The sequence below is a fragment of the Vombatus ursinus genome, unplaced genomic scaffold (genome assembly GCF_900497805.2).
Source record: "Vombatus ursinus unplaced genomic scaffold, bare-nosed wombat genome assembly UNPS02014830.1, whole genome shotgun sequence".
Taxonomy (NCBI): Eukaryota; Metazoa; Chordata; class Mammalia; order Diprotodontia; family Vombatidae; genus Vombatus; species Vombatus ursinus.
In genome coordinates, this window is record NW_020954608.1 from 13,725,009 (window position 1) to 13,745,959 (window position 20,951).

Genomic DNA, 20,951 nt, shown 5'->3' on the forward strand with positions numbered 1-20,951 from the left:
GTGTGTGTGTGTGTGTGTGTGTGTGTGTGTGTGTGTGTGTGTGTGTGTCTGTGTGTTCAAGTTTTCCAAGGTGGTATGATCTACAGAGAGGTATGGTTACTGCTCTCCTGGCCTGTGAGCAACCATAAGCACTCTTTTCTGTCTTGGAAGTGTGACCAGGGTCCCCACTCCTGTTAGTGCTCTTCCCTGCCCTGTGACTGCTTATGGGCCATGCAATAGAGTTCTGCTCCCAGTACCAGCAAAAAGTCCCCTGACCAGCTGCCTGAGCCTCTGACTGTCTGAGGCCTAAGAATGCCGGAAGCCACTGCAGCCACCAATTCAGTCACTCCCAAGGTGTGCAGTTGGCTTGCTGGATGTGGCCTGTGCTCCACTCTCACCTCAATGAGACAGACCTTTCCTGCCAACCTTCTAAGTTGCCTTGAGTTGGAAAATTGCTTAACTTTGTGCTTTTGCTGGTTCTGCCCCTCTAGAATTCATTTTAAGGCATCATTTTAAGGCATCCCCCCATTGTCTGTGGGGGAATTTGGGAGAGCTCAGGTGAGTACCTGCCTTTACTCTGCCATCTTGGCTCCATCTCTTCTCAACCATACTTTTAAACCACATAACATGTTATGACAGAAGAAGAAAATTTGGATTCTAATATGTCATCATATCTTGCAAAGCAAATATTTGATAGGCAAGGTCTCATGATAGAGGGCCAGCACTGGAGTCATTGCCTCTGACACATACAGCTATACAATGATGAGCAAGATATTTAACCTCTCAGAGTCTCTAGGCAATTCTCTAAGACTATAAATTATAGACAAATTGCCAATATATGTTGTTTGAGGAAATTTTCTTATCAGGAGTCCCTTAAGCTAAAGAATCTAGAGGTCTTTACATATATCCTTCTACTTTTTGTCAGGAACATAGGATCACTATCTTTGAAACTCTCATTCCTCAAATAAGCTTTAACTGTATATTCCATAGCAGAAATAAGTTGTAATATAAGCTCCTTGAAGCAAGAATTGTTTCCTTGTTGTCTTTATATATCCTTAATCCTTAACACAGTGTTTTGTACAGAGTTGGTGCTTAATAAATGTTTGTTATATTCAATTGAAATTTACTATTTTGAACTATTAGTTATTACCTTTCCTTTGCAGAAAGTGTTTTCCATCGAGCTGAAAATACCAGTTTCAGACTCTTTTAAATCAAAACTGGCTTGTAAGTATAAAAGTAAATAAAAGTAGCAAACAAATTCACACAGCTCACAGGTCTAACTTGTTAAATGCCAAAATTCATAATACCTATTGTATCATACGAAAGAAGTAAAGGATTGACCCTTGGAAGAATAGTTTTTTAAATCAATCTTACTTAAAATGGAAAATTACCTTTAGGATCACTCACCATTCCTCCTCCAAAAGAGCGATCCCAGTTGCCAATCAGAGTATTTGCAACCATGAGAGAGATTGTGTCTGGGTGAGACCAACCAACTGCTTCAATAGCAATTGCAATGTGTGCCAAAGGCATCTTGTCATCCCTCACACGAATCTAGTTAAGATTAAGATAAGAAAAAACAACTCTAGCTAAGAAAATGTAAAACGCAAAATGCAAGTCCAAATACAGGAAAATTTGCTTTATAATAAGCTCTTAATATTTCAAAAGTTTCACGTTTTCAGCAGTTGTGTGTCTTCCCATGCCAGGCACAGCTAGCTCGAGGAAGGAGTTCCAAGCTCTGACTGGGGTGCAGGACTCATCCCAAGGCATGTGCTTTTCATTGGGGAACAGTTAAAGCTGAAACAGAGATTAGAGATGGCAGGTCCCCCCTTTCCCTTTTTGACTTTGGGGTTCTTCTGACATTTACAGCCCCTGCCTCTCCCTTTTCCTCTTCTCTCTCCTATATTTTATGGGTTATTTCTTGATTACTGCGTTAGGGAAAGTGCTTATTTTAAGAATTAATGTTTTGTTATAAAGAATTATATGCAGAAAAGTGTATTTTCAGCAATCTCTAACAAAAGATTATAGTTCTTGGTGGTCACAGGAATCTAACACCTCCATTTTCCATAGGTTCAATGTATTAATATTCACATTTTTTACTTTTGCGTCATTTTCTAGGAATGTTACCTCCATGAAAGTTGAAGATTGTGTGTGTATATACATACATATGTGTATGTATATGTATACATATGTTTACACACACAAACACATACATATATATCCAAGTTTCACCTCACACTCACCTTTGTCAGCTTATAGCTATCCACAAGAGTGGAGATTAGAAGGGTATCTTTTACTTGTTTGCTACTACTATGAGTACAAACCAAAGGCAAAGCTCTGGGGTAAAGAGAGCTCAGTTGTCAGCAAATCTGACATATAAGTGAATTGCAATATAGGAGAAGACTTTAAAAATCTCCTATGGTCAATTTATACTCTAGAAAATATAAAACAGTTCTGATCAAAGATAAAAGAAAAAAAGTCTTAGTTATAAATGGTTTCACACTGATAATATAGCTAAAAGCAAAAAGCAAGTCAGCATTGTGGACTGCCCTGAACCTCTCCACTGCATTCTAGCTATCTCCACCTGGCTGTTTTCTTATCTCTCCAGATTTCACTACCATGGCTGCTCTGCAATGTCACCCTGGCACATCCCTCTTCTAAGCTGGTCCCAATCTCCCAGTGGCAAGTTTCCCCCAGGACCTCCCATTTTTGGGAGGGGCCCAAGCCAGTCAACTTTCATTCCTCAACTTATGCTGTGCTTCTGACTTTCCAGACTTCAACACCATGCTACCATGCACCCATATTGGGTACCTTCACACTCCTCCTCCCTACTCCCCACTTCTATTTCTAGCTCCCTCTTACATGTTGTTTTCTCCCATTAAACTAGGCTCCTTGAGGGCAGGAGCCATCTTCTGGCTTATATTTGTATTCTTAGCACTCAGCATAGTGCCCGGCACACAGTAATCATTTAATAAATGCTTCTTGCTGATTTGGAACTTAAGTCCCCACCTATCATCCTATTAAGAAACATTTATACAGCTCTACTTAACTAGCTAGCTAATTACCTATATTACACACATATATCAATTGATAAGGAAACCAATGCAAAATTCTGGCTTAGGTGGCTTGTGAATTTACCTCACTTCCTGTAAATTTGCAGGCAGGCAAAGCTGGTATTTCTCCTTCATGCGCTGATAAAGAATTACCAAAATGAAACTTTGCTAAGTCAAGCAGTTCATTATGAGACACTCCTAAAATGAAAAGAAAATGATTTTATATGTATATAGTTTAAGTCATACAACTAAATCCTAAAATTTTTTGCTTTACCTTAAATTCTGTATAGAATAAATTTCAAAGGCATCTAAGCTCAAGTAGGAATTATATTTAATTTTTAAAATTCAATTTACATACAACCTTTCAGAAATGTCTACTAGGTAATGTAACTCTGCATACAATTGTTTTTAAAATTGTAAGCTGAGATATTACAAGAACAGTTAATCTACACACTAAATCACAGAGAAATGGAGAGTAGATGTGGTATAAGGCACTCTGGGAGAGCCTGAAGAGGTGCTTGCATTTATATAGTTCTCAACAGATAAAGACACATTTATACCAAAATTAGCACTCTTAAGTGGATGTGCAAGACCCTCTTCACTACTTATTTGACCCAATCTGAAGACACTGAAAAGCTAAGAACTTAAGTTACAATTACACCAAGACCCTGGTTAAAAAACAGAAAAGATCATCACCAGAAGGTTGGCTATTAGGTGCTGAGTGTTTTGACCACAGTAACTCACAAAGCCATCTAGCCACCCTGACATAAAACATGGGCCTTAATCTTTATCCTGAACTCTAATCTTTTATCACCAACTACATGATAGTAGATATTGCCACTTGGTTATCCCATGGGCATCTCAAACTCAACATTTCCAAGGATCATCTCTCCCTCTGAATAAATACCTCCTTAATACTATCTCATCCCTATCAAGGGCAATAACAACCCGCTAGTCACCCACTATTAGATAATCAGTAGGAAATTCTTGTAGATTCTACCTCCAAAAGATCTTTTCTATCCATCCCCTTTTCTCCACTCACATGTAGCCACCCCCTAGTTCAGGCCCTCACCTCCACTCATTCGGACCATTTTAATAACTCCCTAATTGATCTTTCTATATCCAGTCTATCCCCTTTCCAATATATCCTTCACACAAGAGATTGGTGATTTCATTGGGAAGGAATCTCAGTTCAATTCGACAGCCTACTATGGTGTCAGGCTACAAAGGATACAAAGACAAAAACAAAATAATCCCTGCTAGTGAGTAAACATTTATTATGTGCCACGATCTGCACTAAGTTTGGGGGATACAAATATGAAAGTGACAATCTCTACCCTCAAGGAGTTTACAATCTAACGGGAAAAGACACACAAAAGGAAGCTGAAAAGGGGAGTGGGAAGGGGTGACACCCAGACAAGTGCCAAAGTCATCTTCCTAGGGTACAATTCTGACCATATCATGCCCTTGCTCAAAACCATTTAGTGACTTTCCACTTTTCACTGAGGTGAAATCTAGCAGAAAAAACAAAACTGTGGGAATAGGATGAAATGTATCTCATCACTGACATAATTTCTGCTACTAGAATTATACTATGGATGCTTCCAGGGAAACTACAGATAAGCTTATATCTCAATATTGTTACTCAGTTACAAAAAGCAATCATTCCATGCACCTAAGCAATAGGCTGCTACATGTTAAATATAAAAGAATAATAGTAGGATAATGATTTGATGAACTCTGTCTTTCAACAAAACTGACTACCAGCTATTCCCTGAAGTTGGCATCCCATTCCCTGCCTCTGTCCCCAGTACCAGAAATGCATACCTGCCTGTCAGAATTCTTGTATTCCTTCAAGGGTTAGATTAGGTACTAACTCTTCAGTGAAGATGTCCCTGATACTCCCAGTTATCAATGCTCTTTCCTTCTTCAAATTACCTTGCATTTTTTTTAAATTTATGTACATCTCATGCCCTCCTGTATTAGTTAAGGTCAGAACATCACTGAAGGAGGGCATTCAGGCCAGCCATCTCTTCATTTCCCACTAGACTGCATTCCTTTAGACTTCTCTATCCTGTCTTCTCGCTGGATGCCTTCCCTTCCCATTCCCCTTTCCCCTTTCCTTTCGTGTACTGTCTTCCACCATCAGATTGTAAATTCCTTGAGGGCTGGGACTGCCTTTCTTTTTATATTTATATCCCCAGAGCTTAGCAGGGCCACCTGGCACATACCAGACACTTAAGAAATGTTTACTAACTGGAAGGGGATATCTTGTTTTTGTCTTTGTATTTTTTGTAGCCTGACACAATGCCTTGCATGTAGTAGGCTAATGAATTGTACTGGGTCTCCCTCCCAATGAAATCAATCTTTTGAAGTATATGCAAGGTTACATAATAAGCATCAGGAACACAAAGATGAACTGAGACATACTTCTAACCTCCAAGGAAATTACAATCTAGAATAAACAGGGATAACTGGAAAAACTGGAAAAAGAAGAAACAAAGCATCCCGATAGTTAACTTAAAATAGGTGAGGGAAAACAATGTAACAGGGAGACCTTTGCTCCTCAATATTTTCTGTCCCTATGCTACCAAACAAATGGCACCAAACTTTGAGGAGCTTTATTGTCGTGTCTGAGCATTCAGATGCCTGCAGTTTCCAATGGAAACTTTAATTATTTTCCACCCCATGATACACTGACCAGCTCCACATTTTGCTGAGACCAAGCTTAGTAGAAATACAGACAGTGGTCATTCAAAAGAAGTCAAAAGCTGATGTTCAAAAAATATTTGTTACAGAAATAAACTTAAAAATCTCCAGAGATTAAACTACTTTCCAAGCAAAAATGTATCCCACTATTTCTCTGGTTCTTAACTTTACTACCTGGAAACAATTAATAATTTGTTTTATAACTGAAGCTTATATTTAAGACACAAAAAAGTTTATATCTTTCAAAATGAATGAAATATGTACTCCATTTCCCCTTCCCTCTACTTTAAGTTTTTATAGACTTAGTAATTTAGCTATTAAATGAGGAGCTACATGGGGGCACTTCCCAACCAGTTTAAACTAATATAAGAGACCATGGAAAAGAGCCCTAATGAAATGGACATAAAAGCATAACAAATACTTTGCACTTTTGATCACCTACCTCCAGCAGCAGCAAGCACAATCCTAGGGCCCTTATAATGTGTTGTTATGTATTCTACTAAGTCTTTACGATTTATAGATCTGAAAGTAGAGAAAGAAAGGTGGTTAAAAGGGAAAAGAAAGTGGAATACCCTTAACTTCCAATATGCCCTTGAAGGTGTCCTATAATAACATGTACCATATATGTAGAAAGAAGCATCTCAACTGTCATATTTCATACTAAAGAAAAAGGCAGAGGCATTTGTCTCTCATCTATACCCATGAGTAGCCTTGACTTAAAGTGAAGTCCTACCTAATAGCTGATTCTTCCAAATTTTAAGGGTATGTAAACTTAAGTGCCAATTCAACAAATATTTATTAGAGAGTCATGTGGGATTAAGTACAGCAAACTAATATATAGTTACATTTTCATGTTTATAAGATGATTAAACCATAAAATCTAAAATCTCTAAAGTTCACACTCCCAAGCATGGAAGAAACAAGGCTCTCTTATGGCAGCCCATGACTGATGATTGACCAAATTATTTCCTATAATCACAAAATCCTGAGCAGTAGAGAATAAACTTACTTTATATTTTCTGTTGGTCCTAAAATTGTCCGTCCAAGGGCAGTATTTTGATAGGCCGTAGCATGAAGATAATCAAAAGCAACTTCTTGTAAATTGGTTTCAACTTCCTGCATCTCTCGGAGGATAACTCCACGTTCACGTTCAATCTCAGCTTCTCCCAATGTACTATTCTGTATTATATCAGCAAGGATTTCTACAGCTATTAAAAAGAAAAACAAGGAAAAGCTCAAGAATTACAATTTTTACATTAAAAGAGGATGGTCTAGTTTTTTGAGAGCTGTCCTAAGGATCAGGAAGACCTGGATTCAAATTTTGTCTCTAAAATATACTAGTTATATGATGCTGGGCAAGTTATTTAACCTCTTAGTCGCCTCGGCCACTCTGGAAGACTACAACTTGGATGCCAAAATACTTTGGTAGAACGATATTCCACACTAGAGGTTTCTATATTAATGAAATAAGTCTGGTAGAAAAACGAAACAAACAAACAAACAAAAAAAAAAACAGTTGTCATCAAAGCTACCCAGAGTGAGGCAAAAAAGAAAAACAGATGAGTAGAATACAATAGATATCCAAAGCACCTGATAAAATGTAAACAAAAGATTACTGTTTATAGAAATAAAAAAATGTCATGATGGAATGCTATCCACATCCAAAGAAAGAACCATGGAGTTTGAATGCAGATCAAAGCATACTATTTGCTATTTTTTTTTCTTCTGTTGTGTTTTGTTTCCTCTTTCTGCTGGTTCCTCCTACTGGTTCTAATTCTTACCTACAACATCCAAAAAAACAAAAAGGAAATAAAAAAAATGGGGAAAGGATTCATTATTTAACATATGTTTCTATTTTTTGTCTGGACTTATGGTTTCATTGGAGTAATGTCAGCTGAGAACTCCTTCTATCAATGCAGATCAACAATTAATACCTTTTGCAATTTAAACTTACAACTATCCAAGAATGGTCTGAGGAAACATTGGCGAGGCTGAAATTCATATGAAAAGACTGTGATTTTAGTTGATTTCAGTTGATTGCACACTCAGTATAAGTCAATAATGAGAAACAGGAGCTAAAAAAGCTAATTCAGTCTCAAGTGACCAAATACAATATCCAGAATTAGGGAAGTAGAGGTCTCATTCTGCCTTGGTCAGAATGTATACGGAATGCTGTGTTAGTTCTGGGCTCCACATTTTAGAAAGGGACCTTTGGCAACAAGGCATCCAGAAGTGAGAGAATACTATGGTGATGAGATTCAAAACTGCATCATATGAAAATAATTTGAAAAGGCTGAATACATTTACACTTACAATCCGACCAAGAATGTGTGACATAAGGCTGCTGAAATATTCTAAAAGTTGTTTTTAAAGAACAGTGATAAGACTTATTCTGCTGAGATCGAGGAACTAGAACCAATGGTAGAAATTATAAGGAGGTAGACTTCAGAGCTGTCAAAAAGTAAAATTAATTGTCCTGTAAGATAGTGAGCTCTTCATAATTGGAGGTATTTATACAGATGACTATCAAGAATATTGTAAAGTATTCATCCATTCAAGAGGGGGTTGGACTAGAAGATTACTAAGATCTTTTCTAACTCTACAATTCTATTCTTCTAAAGCTCTCATGACAAAATTGAAAGTAATATGAACCCCAAAAGAAATATAATACCCTTCAAGAAATCTTTTCAGAATTTTGTAAATATAAAAAAGAAATACCTCTTGGCAAATCTTTTGAGAAGGCCTTGGCATAATATACTGTTTGCTCTCTGGATGTGTATGCATTAAGGTGAGCACCCATGTTCTCAATCTCAAGCTCCAGATCTAATTGAGATCTTTTTTTGGTGCCCTGAAACAAAAGGAGGAGAAGAGTTGGATGAAATGGAGAGTTGGTTATGTCCACTGTATAGTCCTCAATTTAACAAAAACAACAATTTTTTTAAATTAAATTTTATTTTCAGTTCCAATTCACTCCTTCCACTTCCCCAACTACAGAGAAGGGAAAACAAACAAAATTATAAATATGTATAGTTATACAAAACAAATTCCCGCATTAGCCAAATCCAAGGAAAAAAATATGCTTCAATCTAATCTGTACTCTGAGTTTTACCATAAGTCCTTTGGAACTGTACTGAGTCACTGTATTGATCAGTGCTACTAAATCTTTCAAAGTTGTTTATCCTTACAATATTGCTGCTATTGTGTAAATTGTTATCCTGGTTCTGCTTACTTCACTTTGCATCAGTTCATACACATCTTCCCAGGTTTTTCTGAAACAATTTCCTTCATCATTTCTTATAGCATAATAGTATTCCATCACAGTCATATACCACAACAAAAAGAACTACTACAAATATTTCTGTACATATAGATTATTTTCCTCTTTCTTTTATCTCTTTTAGGTAAAGACCAAGTAGCAGTATGCACAGTTTAATAGTTTTTTAGAAAAAATTCCAAATTGCTTTCCAGAATGGTTGGACCAGTTCATTGTTTCACCAACCTGTGAAGTACCTGTTTTCCCACAGCTCCACCAGCATTTGTCACTTCCCTTTTTTGTCAACATAGCCATTTGATGGTTGTGAGGTGGTAGCCCAGAGAATAACAATTATTTTTAAGTGCCTACTATGTTCAGAGCACTGCACCAAGGCTCCACGTAAGGTACAAAGTTTATATGAAAAAGGTTTCCTGCCTTTATGGAGCTTAAAGATGAGGAAGGTGAGATGATATACAATTACTACAAATAAATCATACATAGTGGGTACATAAAGAGAGGTGCTCTAAACATCACATGAGGACTGGAAAGTATTTGAGCGGAAGTTAATTTCAAGGAAACTGCCTTGACTACTTAAGGGAAAAGTACATGGGGCTTTAGAGCAACTAGGTAGTGCAATAAATAAAAGTGCTGGTTTTGGAATCAGGAAGATCTGACTTTGAATCCCATCTCAGATACTTACTAGCTATGTGACCCTGGCAAGTCATTTAATCTCAGTTTGCCTCAACTTCTTCAACTAATATGGTGACCATAATGGCACCTATCTCCCAGGGTTATTGTGAGAATTAATGATAATATTTGCCAAGCGCTCAGCATAGTGCCTGACATATAACAAATGCTTAATAAATCCATTCTTCTTTTCTTTCCTTCCTTCTTAACAGGTACCCATTCAGATTATCCTCAGATCACAAAAAAACTTTTTTTAAATTTTAAATTCAAGTATAAACAATATTTTGAGGGTGCCACTGAAGACCAGCAAAGACAAAGGAATGTCTTACAGTAGAAATAGATAACATGTGCTCCACCACAGATAAGTAATCAATATTACAGTTTAATGAATGATTTAGTATTTACCATCTCCTAAAGAAAATATATTAAACAAATCTAACAACTTGCCTTAAAAGCCATATGTTCCAAAAAATGAGCTGTTCCATTATTCTTCTCATTTTCATATCGACTTCCAGCATCAATCCAAAGTCCAACCTTATTAAAATACCAAAAAACAAAAAATAACAAAATACCATTTTGGTTTGTGACCTCCTCCCTCTTCTTGAAATATCTCATCCAATATTAATACAAAGCCATGTATTCACTGCAGTGAATTAATAATTCATTTATAGTACTGAACAGGATTCAAGATATGGGATCATCAAGACTGTTACAAGATACTACAAAATTACGCTTGCTACCATGACAAAAATGTTAATACATTATAAGAGCCAAAAGAGATACTAGAAAGGGTAACTTCTTACACTCTGGGCACATGGCCACCATTGGAAACGAAAGACACCGTTGCTAGGAATCTATCAAGCAAAGCACCTAGGTCCTGAAGAGCAGATTTCCAGCCAACAGTTGTCCTCTTCAAATGAATGCTCACCCAAAAAAAGGTTGCCTATGTTACCTACTGTGCATGTTGAGAGGCCAGAGTCTTCAGAGGCTACCCTGAGTCCATTTTCCAGAGTTGTTACTCTTGTCTCAGGAACATTTAAAACTACTTGTGCAGCTGCTTGTGTGCTTCTTAATCTGTTCACTCCAAAATTTATGGGCTGGAAAAAAATTACAACAAATATTATACTCTAACATTAATGTTAAAGAATCTTTTTCTATAGACAATTTTCAGTTACAAAAATATGAGACGTCTATATCTTAGAATTTTTTACAACCTTAGGATTCTCCCTTCCCTGGAATAGTGTAGTGGAAAGAATTCCAGCCTTGAAGTAAAGAAATCTGAACATAAATCCCAGTTCTGACAATAGCTGTGTAAGTATATATAAGTTATTTGAGGAAACTGAAGCTGTTTCCTCACCTATAAATGGGGATATTAGCACTAACTATATCAAAGGATTGCCAAAAGAAAAAAAAAATCTATAAACCTTAAAGCACTAAGTAAATGTGAGTTAATAGTACAGAAACCATTCAAAACGGTGGATCTTTGTTAAAGAACAGTTCACAGAGCCTCTTAAGAAATGGTTGATAGGGCTCTCCTGATCAATGTATCAGTATCATTTAGAGTCCATCTTTGATAATCCATGTGAAATTCTTGCCTTCCCTCCAACACTCATCTCCGTAATCCCCCAACAAAACAACAATAAGTACAGATTAATAAATAAGAGTTCACTACCTGAATCCTAACTTTTCCAAGTTTTCATTTAGTATAATGTAATGAAAAGAGCCTGGGCTTGGAATCAGAAGACATAAGACTGAATCCATCAATCAATCAATAATCATTTATTAAACATGTACTATGTGGGTGCCAGTGCTAAGGCAATATGCTAATATCTGGAGTTACAAAAAGAGGCAAAAGACTGTCCCTTTTCTCAAGGAATTCACAATCTAATAACGGAGAAAACAAACAAACAAATATGTATATCAAACTATATACAGGATAAATAAGAAATATAGAAGTAAGAGATGGCACTAGAATTAAGAGGGTTTGCGAAAAGCTTCCTGTAGTAGATGGGGCTTAAAGGAAGCCAGAGAAGCCAAGAAGCAGATAAGAGATGGAGTGGCTTGTTTAAAGAACAGCAAAGAGGCCAATGTCACTGGATTAAAGAGTACATGGTGGGGAATAAATTGTAAAAAGACTGGAAAATTAGGAGAGGGCTAGGTTATGAAGAGCATTGAATGTTAAACTGAGTATTTTATATTTGATCCTGGAAGCCACAGGGAACGGCTGGAGTTTTTTAAGTAGGAAGGTGGCATGAATTTGTGCTTTAGGAAAATCATTTTGGTGGCTGAATAAAGGATGGACTGGATTGGGGAGACCTGTGGCTGGGAGATCCATCAGCAGGCTGTTAGAATAGGCAAAGTGTGAGGTGATACACCAGAGTAGTACTAGTATAGAAAGAAGAGCACATATTTGAGAGGTGCTACAAAGGTGCAATCTACAGACCTTGACAACAGGTTGGACATGGGGAGGTGATAGTGAGGAGTTGCGGATAACTCCTAGGTTTTGAACCTGAGAGACGAGGACAGTGGTGGGGAACCTGCAGCCTCAAGGCCACATGTGGACCTCTAGGTTCTCAAGTACGGCCCTTTGACTGAATCCAAACTTCACAGAATAAATCCCCTCAATAAAAGGATTTGTTCTGTAAAACCTGGACTCGGTCAAAACGCTGCACCCAAGGACCTAGAACGTCACATGTGGCTTTGAAGCTGAAGTTTCCCCACCCTTGGACTAGGAGGATAGTGATACCCTTTATAGTATTAAGGAAGGTAGAAGGGGGGAAGGGTTTAGGAGAAAAGGTAAGGAATTCAGTTTTGGACATGTTGAGTTTAAAATGTCTACTGATATCCATGTGGAGATGTCTGAAAGGCAGTTGTCGAATACAGATTGGAGGTTAACAATAAGGATGGGGCAGGCTGAATCTCCTGACTCTTGCCAGTTGATTTTTTTTTTAATTACCTTGGGTAAATCTCAATTGCACTTGAGTATTTGTATTCCCTGACTCACAATGTCATTGTGAAGATCAAATGAGATTACAGACTCAAAGCACTCTGTACTCATAAAGTCCTGTATAAATATCAGACATTAAAATTACAATCTAAAGTCATTATACAACTACAAATATAAAAGACAAGAGACATACAAGCAGATGTCTGGAGCTCAGCCATAAAGAAGGGACAAAAGTGGGCATAATTGGATTTCAGCTTTTAGATTGTTTGTTAGGATTTAGGAGGAATGTGCTGATTGCCAATTAAAGGCAGCAGAGCAAAAATCTTCCAGGGAGAGAGATCATAGTTAGTAAATTAAACTTCACTCAGTTAACTCCCTTCTTCTTACCAGCCCCTCCCCGCAACACACACATTTCTTGCCACAGGAAAGAGATTTTGCAAACAAAGAGTTAGGCAGAAGGATTAACTAGTGAAGTTACTTATAGGAACTAGAACTAGAATCAGTGCTTCAAGCAAGTATGGGGAATAAAGAAAACTCTAAAGTGATCTGTCAAGAGTGTGCTATGTTTGTGTTTCTGCTGGTACCAAGTAATACTTATGTATAACAAGTTGGTCTCCGTCAATGAAGATAAATGGGTAAAAAGTGCAATCTCTTCTCTCCAGTTGTAAGAAAATGAAATGTAGAGTCACAGATTTAGGACTGGAAGAGACCTTGGAGGTCACCTACTCCAACCACCATGTTTTAAAGATGAAGAAACTGAGGCATTCCAAGCAAAAATGGAAGGGGTATTAGGGGTAAAACTAAAGAAAAAAAATTTAATATGATAGAGGAAAATTCCAATGTAGGTATGGAAACTGGAAGGTAGAAGAAGATTCTAAAAAGAAAAAGTAGGGAATAAGGATCAGAAACACTGAGAGCAAAGGTAGGGAGCATTGGAATCTGGGAAGTAGTTTCCTCTGATCCAAAGAATGATGACATGAACACACAGGCACCATCAGTTGAGAGGTCACTCAGAAATAGTCAAAGGAGGAACAGACAAGTAATGGTGGTTAATGACCCCCTGAGGGATACCAGAATGGTCATGAGTCAAACTGACATGAAAAACAGAGGCCTGCAGTCTTTCCAGTTTCTGTACTGAGTGTTTTTTTGTTTTGTTTTGTTTTTAAATAGTATTTTATTTTTTTCCAATTACATGTAAAGATAGTTTTCAACATTCATTTTTTATAAGATTTTGAGTTCCAAATTTTTCTCCCTCCCACACCCCTCCTCAAGACAGCAAGAAATGTGACATAGGTTATATATGTGCAATCATGTTAAACATATTTTCTCATTGTGAAAGAAGAAAAAGAACAAAAGGGAAAGGCCACAAAAAACCAAAAAAAAGTGCAACAGTATGGTTCGATCTGCATTCAGACTCCATAGTTCTTTCTCTGGATGAGGATAGCATTTTCCGTCATGAGTCTTTTGGAATTGTCTTGGATAATTTTGTTGTTGAGAAGAGCTAAGCCAATCAATCACAGCTGATCATCACACAATGTTGCTGTTACTGTGTATAATGGTCTCTTGGTTCTGCTTACTTCATTCACATCAGTTCATGTAAGTCTTTTCAGGTTTTTCTAAAATCTACCTGCTCATCATTTCTTATAGCACAACAGTATTCCATTACATTTATATTCTACAACTTATTCAGCCATTCCTCAAATGATGGGCATTCCCTCAATTTCCAATTCTTTGCCACCACAAAAAGACCTGCTATAAATATTTTTGTACATGTAAGTCCTTTTTAACAATCTCTTTGGGATACAGACCTAGTAGTGGTATTGCTGGATCAAAGAGTATGCATCGTTTGACTGGCCTTTGGGCATAGTTCCAAATTGCTCTTCAGATCAGTTCACAACTCTACCAATAATGCATCAGTGCCTCAATTTTCCCACATCTTCTCTATGGGTGATTCTTGTTAACACAAATTAAACCACCAAGAGAACCTAAGGATTATGGATTATGGGTTAAAGATTATGAAATCCTAGGCAAAAGTCTAATGATCTCAGGGACACAAATGATGTTTTCATCACTACTGCAGTCAATGAAGCAGTGAATTTAGAAAGTCAAAGTTTACAAAGACAGTGTCTAAGAAGGTGTTTTTAACTTTCGTGAACATGGCTTAAAATAAAAGTATTATCCACTGAAACAAAATACTGATGGACTCTTTACTAAGGAGGAAGCATACTTTAAAAGGGCAAGTAAAAATATATTTGCCTGAAATCTTGTAAATCAATAATGAAGAGGGCTTTACAGTGAAAAGAGAGAGAAAATTCCCACATAATCTAAGCCCAGCACCACAGAAAACAGTATAAGGAGTTGAAGTAAGCAGGCCCAAATGAACTATATCTCAGGCTACTAAAAAACTAATAGATGTGAATGCTGAGTCACTCTGCTGGCAATCTTTGAAAAATTATGAAGAATGGGAGGGACGTTACAAGACTAGAATAAGGGAAATGTCCTGATTTTTGGAAGAATTAAGAGTTTAAAACTATAGTGGATGGGATAGTGACCTTGACTTTGCAAAGTCTTAGAAAATATACACATAAGCATTTATAAAGGGAAGCAGTGATTCCTAAAGGCTACATAACCACATCAAGATCAGGTTATGTCAAAATAACACCATTTCCCTTTTTGACTGGGTAACTAAACTGGGAGATGAGGAGAATGTCAAAGAATATAGTAATGATTTTGACAGTCTCTAACAGGGTCACAGACTGAAAGCTGGAGAAAAGCTTTCAAGTCATCTAGACCAGTGGTGTCAAACTCAAATAAAAATAGATCCATGCAGGAGCATACTGAATTAAAAAACAACATATTATCATTATCTATTTCTTCTAGGCAGCTAAATGGTACAGTGAATAGAGCACTGGGCCTGGAGTCAGGAAGACCTGGTTCAAATCCAGCTGCAGCATTTACTACCTATGTGACCCTGTGCAAGTCATTTTACTTCTATTTGTCTCAGTTACCTTAACTGTAAAATGGAGGAAAACAGTACCTACTTTGCAGGGTTGTTGTGAGGATCAGATAAGATAAAATTTGTAAAGTGCTTGATACAGAGCCTTGCACACAGAACATGTCATAGAAATGCTACTACTATTGTTGTATTGTGCTGTTTTTATTTATTTTGTTAAACTTTTCTTAATTACATCTTAATCTGGTTCCTACAGCACAGACTGGGGATAGAGGTAGGCAAGGTGAGTTTGAGACCCATGATCTAGACTAACGTTAATTTTACATATGAAAAAAACTAGGCCAAGGCAGAGTGACTTGCCCAAGGTCAAACAGAGCTGGGAATCAAACTCAAGACCCTTAATTTCAAATCCATTCCACTTTTCACTATGCCATGATCCTTTTGACAAGCTGGAGATACATTGATTAGATGATAGGTAAAGTAAATTTAGAAATGACTGAATAACCATACCTAAGAAGTAGTCACTAATAAGTCAAATTGTCAAGTTAACTGACTTAATTCAACTTAACTGAATTCTCCAAAGTAAACAGCTAGTTAGTGACAAAACTGTGATTAGTAGAGTACCCAGGGACATGCCCTTAGTCTTTTGCTTTTCAACATAAAATCACAGATATGAACTGGAAGGAATTATAGAGATTATCTAGTCCATCCCTTCATTTTACAGCTGTGAGCAAACTGAGGCCCAAAGTGAGTAGTTGACTTGTCCAAGTCATATATAGGTAGCAAGCAGCAGTGCTAGACTTCAAACTCGAGGACTCTGACTAAACTCAATGCTTTTTTTGTTTTGTTTTTGTTTTTGATGAGGCCATGGGATTAAGTGACTTGCCCAGGGTCACAAAGCTATTGAGTGTTATGTGTCTGAGGCCGCATTTGAACTCAGGTCCTCTGACTCCAAGGCTTATCCACTGCACAATCCAGCTGCCCCAACTCAACGTTTTTTTCACTCCTCCACAGAGTCTCTCAATGATTTGGATGAAGTCTCAAGAATCCTGGATCTCTCCAGCTACAAGTACTTTCTCCCTTCATCTCCATGATCTTGTATTTACTGTGTGTGTAGTGACACACACATGCACACAATATATGTATGTATAGGTATATACACACAAATATATATATACACACACATGTATGTGCGAGTTCGAGCAGGCTCTCTGGCAAAGATCAGTAAAAAGAACTGGGGTTATTCAGTTTGGAGAAGATTTATGGAGGACAGGATAGATATTTTCAAGCGCTTGAAAAGCTGTCAAATACAAAAGGCATTAAACTTGCTCCGCATGGCTCCAGATAGAATAACTATGTTCAATGGAAATGACAGGGAAGCTCTTGTAGGCTAAATGTAAGGAGAACCTTTGTAAAAATTACAACTGCCCAAAGGCGGCTACCTCAGGAAGCAGTGGATAATGCAATAAAGTACCTAGTGGAGAGAGAGCACTGGACTTAGGAGTCAAGAAGACCCAGTCTAAAACCTGCCTCAGCTACTCACTTAGGTGTGTGACCCTGAACAAGTCACTTAACCCCGTCCTCCTCAGTTTCCCCATCTGAAAAATGAGGATAATAATAGTATTGTGCAAAGCATTGGGAATACAAAGAAAGGCAAAAACCAGTCCCTGCTCTCATAGAGCACAATCTAATGAGGGAGGTAAGACGCAAACAATTATGAACAAACCAGATGATCTATGCAGGATAAACTGGAGATAATCAACAAAGGGAAAGGCACTAAGATTAAGAAGGGCTAGTGCCTGGGTTCAAATCCTAACTCTGCTACCTACTTTGGCAAATCACTTAAACATTTTGGCATCAGTCTTCTAATCCATAAAATGAGAGTGTTGGACTGGCAGCTGAGGTCCCTTGCAGAGGTAAATTTATGATACTAAGAATAGTGGGATTAACACGTGAAAAAGAGTTTCAACAAGAATACCAAAGGCTCTGAGTGTGATGGCAAGAGGTGGAACAGAGAGGAAGACTATGAGTCAGGTACTGAAGTCACTGAAAAAAATTAGAAGGCTATCAACAGACTCCAGCAATAAGGAGGGCAAAGAGTATGTGGTACAAATAGATTGCGGGCACCTTTAATGGGGGGGGGTAGGAAGAGAGAAGGTAGTAGAGGGATTGGTCTGGAAGTAGGAGGAGGGAGGATTAGCATTTATTAAGCATATATTATGCACTACTGGGCCTCAAATCAGGAAGATCAGAGTTCAAATTCGACCTCAGACATTTACTAGTTGTGTAACCATGGGCAAGTCATTTAACCCCCGTTTGCCTTAATCTACTGGAGAAGGAAATAGCAAATCACTCCAATATCTTTGTTAAGAAAACCCTTCGTACTGTATGGTCCGTGAAATCATGAAGAGTTGGGACATAACTGAACAATAACAACAACAATACTGTGTGCCAGGCACTGTGCTAAGTGTTTTTACAAATATTATCTCATTTGATCCTCACAAAAACCCTGGAAGGTAGGTGCTATGATGATCTCTATTTTACAGTTAAAGAATGTGAAGGCAAAAATTGTGTGACTTGCCCAGGGTCATAGAACTAGTGTCTGAGGATGGATTGGAATTCAGGACTTTCTAACTCCAGGCCCAAATCCGTATTCACTACCCCACCTTACTGACTCTAATGGAGAGCAAGGAATATACTCACTCCCTCCTGCCTGACCCTGGTAAATTAGAGGGAGTGCAAGAAGTCATTTAACCTGAGCTTCTTCATTTGTGGAATGGGGATAATACCTTATCCATCTACCTCACAGGGTACTACAACAAAATTCTTTGTAAACCTTAAAGCACTACATTAGATGAGTTATTATTATTATAATTATTCCTGCAACCCACCTGTGAATTGTCCTCCCATGAGGAAGAAAAAGAAATCAGGCACTGACACTGGAAATCACTGTATCTCCAGATCACTATTCCTGCTTCTGGTCTAGGCCTCATAAGCATTTCCTGGGGAAGCAACTCCTATGAAGAAGGGGCCAGCCAATCCCCCCAACCGCTAGCTAACTATCTTACAACTGGCAAGTCTGCCCAGTTAAAGCAGCAAGGCACTGTGAAGGAAAGACAGGAGGCAGCATGTACCACATAAGTCAAACAACCACTACCCACTTAATCAATAAGGGCAGAGTTTTGACTTTCCTCCTCCCACCTTACCCTCTCCTTAAAAGATTCACCTTCTTTTTGTATATAGTCTTCCTCCACTAGATTGTAACCTTTTTGAGGGCACTGACTGGCTTTCTTTTTTGTATTTGTATCCCTACAGCTTAGCACAGTACTTGGCACATAGAAAGCACTTAATCCTGTTTACTATTAGCTGAATTCTTTGCTCTGCCCTCCAAGAACCCACATATCTCAGGGACAAACCTAGAACCCTGGGGAGGTTATCCTGTGTATTTCCTGTTTGCACATAGTTGTTTGAACGCTGTCTCCCTCATTAGATTGTGAGCTCCTTGAGAGTAGGGACTTAGCAAAGTGTCTGTCACAAGTTAGTAAAAAAAAAAAAAAAATCCCCTCAGAATTTAGCACAGTGATTTGCACATACTAAGCATTTAATAAATGTTTCATTCACTCAAGTCCCTGAAAAAGTCTTGTAGGACCGCACCAACTCCCCGCTTTTGAGGAAAACAATGAATTCAGTTTTATACAAGCATGAGGTAATAAGGCCACGTAGGAGAAGTTCCAAAATAATTTTTAACACAAGTTTCAATATAGGAACAAAAGAGAACACACAGAGGATTATACCCATATAATCTGCATATTCCGAGAAATGCAGTTAGCGTTTTTGATTTAAGATTTTTACCAGGGTCGTACATTCACAAGATACAATCAATCTAGTTCACACTCATCCCATAGTGGAAAGATGGATTTGAAATCAAGAGGACCTGGGTTTGACGAAAAGAAAAGATATTTACTGCCCCCGTGAAAGAAGGTAATCACTTTAACTTCCCTCGTCCTCCACCATCTCCGGCCTAGATGACCACTGAAGCCCTCTCCAGCACTAAAACCTCATGTTCCCGTAATTCCTACGACACTAAACCTCGGCCTGTAACCCATCCAATGAGGAGCTCGTCAAGGATCAGGTGCGCCGCAATGCCCGCCGGGACTTGTAGTCTCCAGGCTAGCATCAGTTCCGCTCAGTCACGCTGAGCCCCCTAGCGGTGCCATCTTCACCGCCTCAGGCCAAGGCAGCTTCCTGGTCTCCGACTGAGAAACCAGAGCCTGCCGCTCGTCTTCCACTTTACCTTAATACCGACTCCGTCCCTCCTACTTTTCTACCCGCGATCGAATGGCCAGCGCGGCACGTGTAACTCACCCTCTGGGGCAGGAACTTGTTCGACAATCCCCAGAGACGCCTGGGCCCCAGCAGCACTAAGGAACGGACACCAGCAAACATCGCCATCTTGACCGGGGATGTGCCGGGATCGAAAAGGGGTGGGGCGGGGGGGGCGGGGCGGGGGGAACTTCCGGGGTTTTATGGAAATATGCTGTGTTGCTGGTGAAGCGGAGCCTCGACCGCCATCGTGTGGCCGTGGTGGAGAATGATACATGCCTCCTCTAAAGGGAAATACATGACATTATCCATTTTCATAAAATGATCAAGCTTTTAAAAATATTTTATAACTATTTTATTAAATTTGTTTCCACTGGAACGCCGCGCATTTTATTTTATTCACTTAAAAACATTATTCTTTTTGAAGTATTTATCTCATTGGATCCTTGCAACAACCCTGGGAGGTAAGGTGCTGTTATCATCCTCCTTTCACAGTTGAGGAAACTGAGGCAAACAGAAGTTAAGTGAATTGCCCAGGGTCACACATCTAGGAAGTGCCTGAGACCCAATTTGTTTTGGTTATTCTTTTTATTTCTTTTTTTGTTCTCACTGTGATTTTACTTTGCTCATTTGCTATTTTATCCATTAGATTTTCTGCTCTCTTCTTTTTTTTTTTTTTTGTGAGGCAGTTGGAGTTAAGCGACTTACCCAGGGTCACACAGGTAGTAAATGTTAAGTGTCTGAGGTCGGATTTAGAACTCAGGTCCTCCTGACTCCAAGTCAGGAGCTCTATCCACTGTGCCACCTTGCTGCCCACCTGAAGGCCACTTTGAACTCAGGCCTTCCTTATTCCAGGCCCAGCATTCTATCCACAGCACCACCAGCTGCCTCTATGGAAGAACATGTAAGAGAGGAAGATTAAAGGAAGAGGCATATCTTTTTAGCATTGCTCCATTTGGAGAGTGCCCAGTAAGGAGAAATGGGACAGTAGAGATAAAGGTCTCAAGAGGATAGAAAGGAAACAGCCAGAAACAGAGGTGAACAGCTTCT

At 38.5% G+C, this 20,951-nt stretch overlaps 1 protein-coding gene across 1 annotated transcript in view; it reads right to left on the reverse strand.

Annotated features, from left to right (window-relative positions):
- Nucleotides 1–20,054, reverse strand: part of PMPCB (peptidase, mitochondrial processing beta subunit) — a 28,248-nt gene extending 8,194 nt beyond the window's left edge. The window contains exons 1-8 of the mRNA XM_027838562.1: nucleotides 19,944–20,054; nucleotides 10,635–10,775; nucleotides 10,126–10,212; nucleotides 8,457–8,586; nucleotides 6,748–6,946; nucleotides 6,181–6,260; nucleotides 3,115–3,227; nucleotides 1,387–1,530 (exon numbers count right to left, since the gene is read on the reverse strand). Coding sequence (XP_027694363.1) covers nucleotides 1,387–1,530; nucleotides 3,115–3,227; nucleotides 6,181–6,260; nucleotides 6,748–6,946; nucleotides 8,457–8,586; nucleotides 10,126–10,212; nucleotides 10,635–10,775; nucleotides 19,944–20,030 — 981 coding nt within the window. The 5' untranslated portion in view covers nucleotides 20,031–20,054. The remainder of the gene's footprint in view (nucleotides 1–1,386; nucleotides 1,531–3,114; nucleotides 3,228–6,180; nucleotides 6,261–6,747; nucleotides 6,947–8,456; nucleotides 8,587–10,125; nucleotides 10,213–10,634; nucleotides 10,776–19,943) is intronic.
- Between the last annotated feature and the right edge of the window lie 897 nt (nucleotides 20,055–20,951).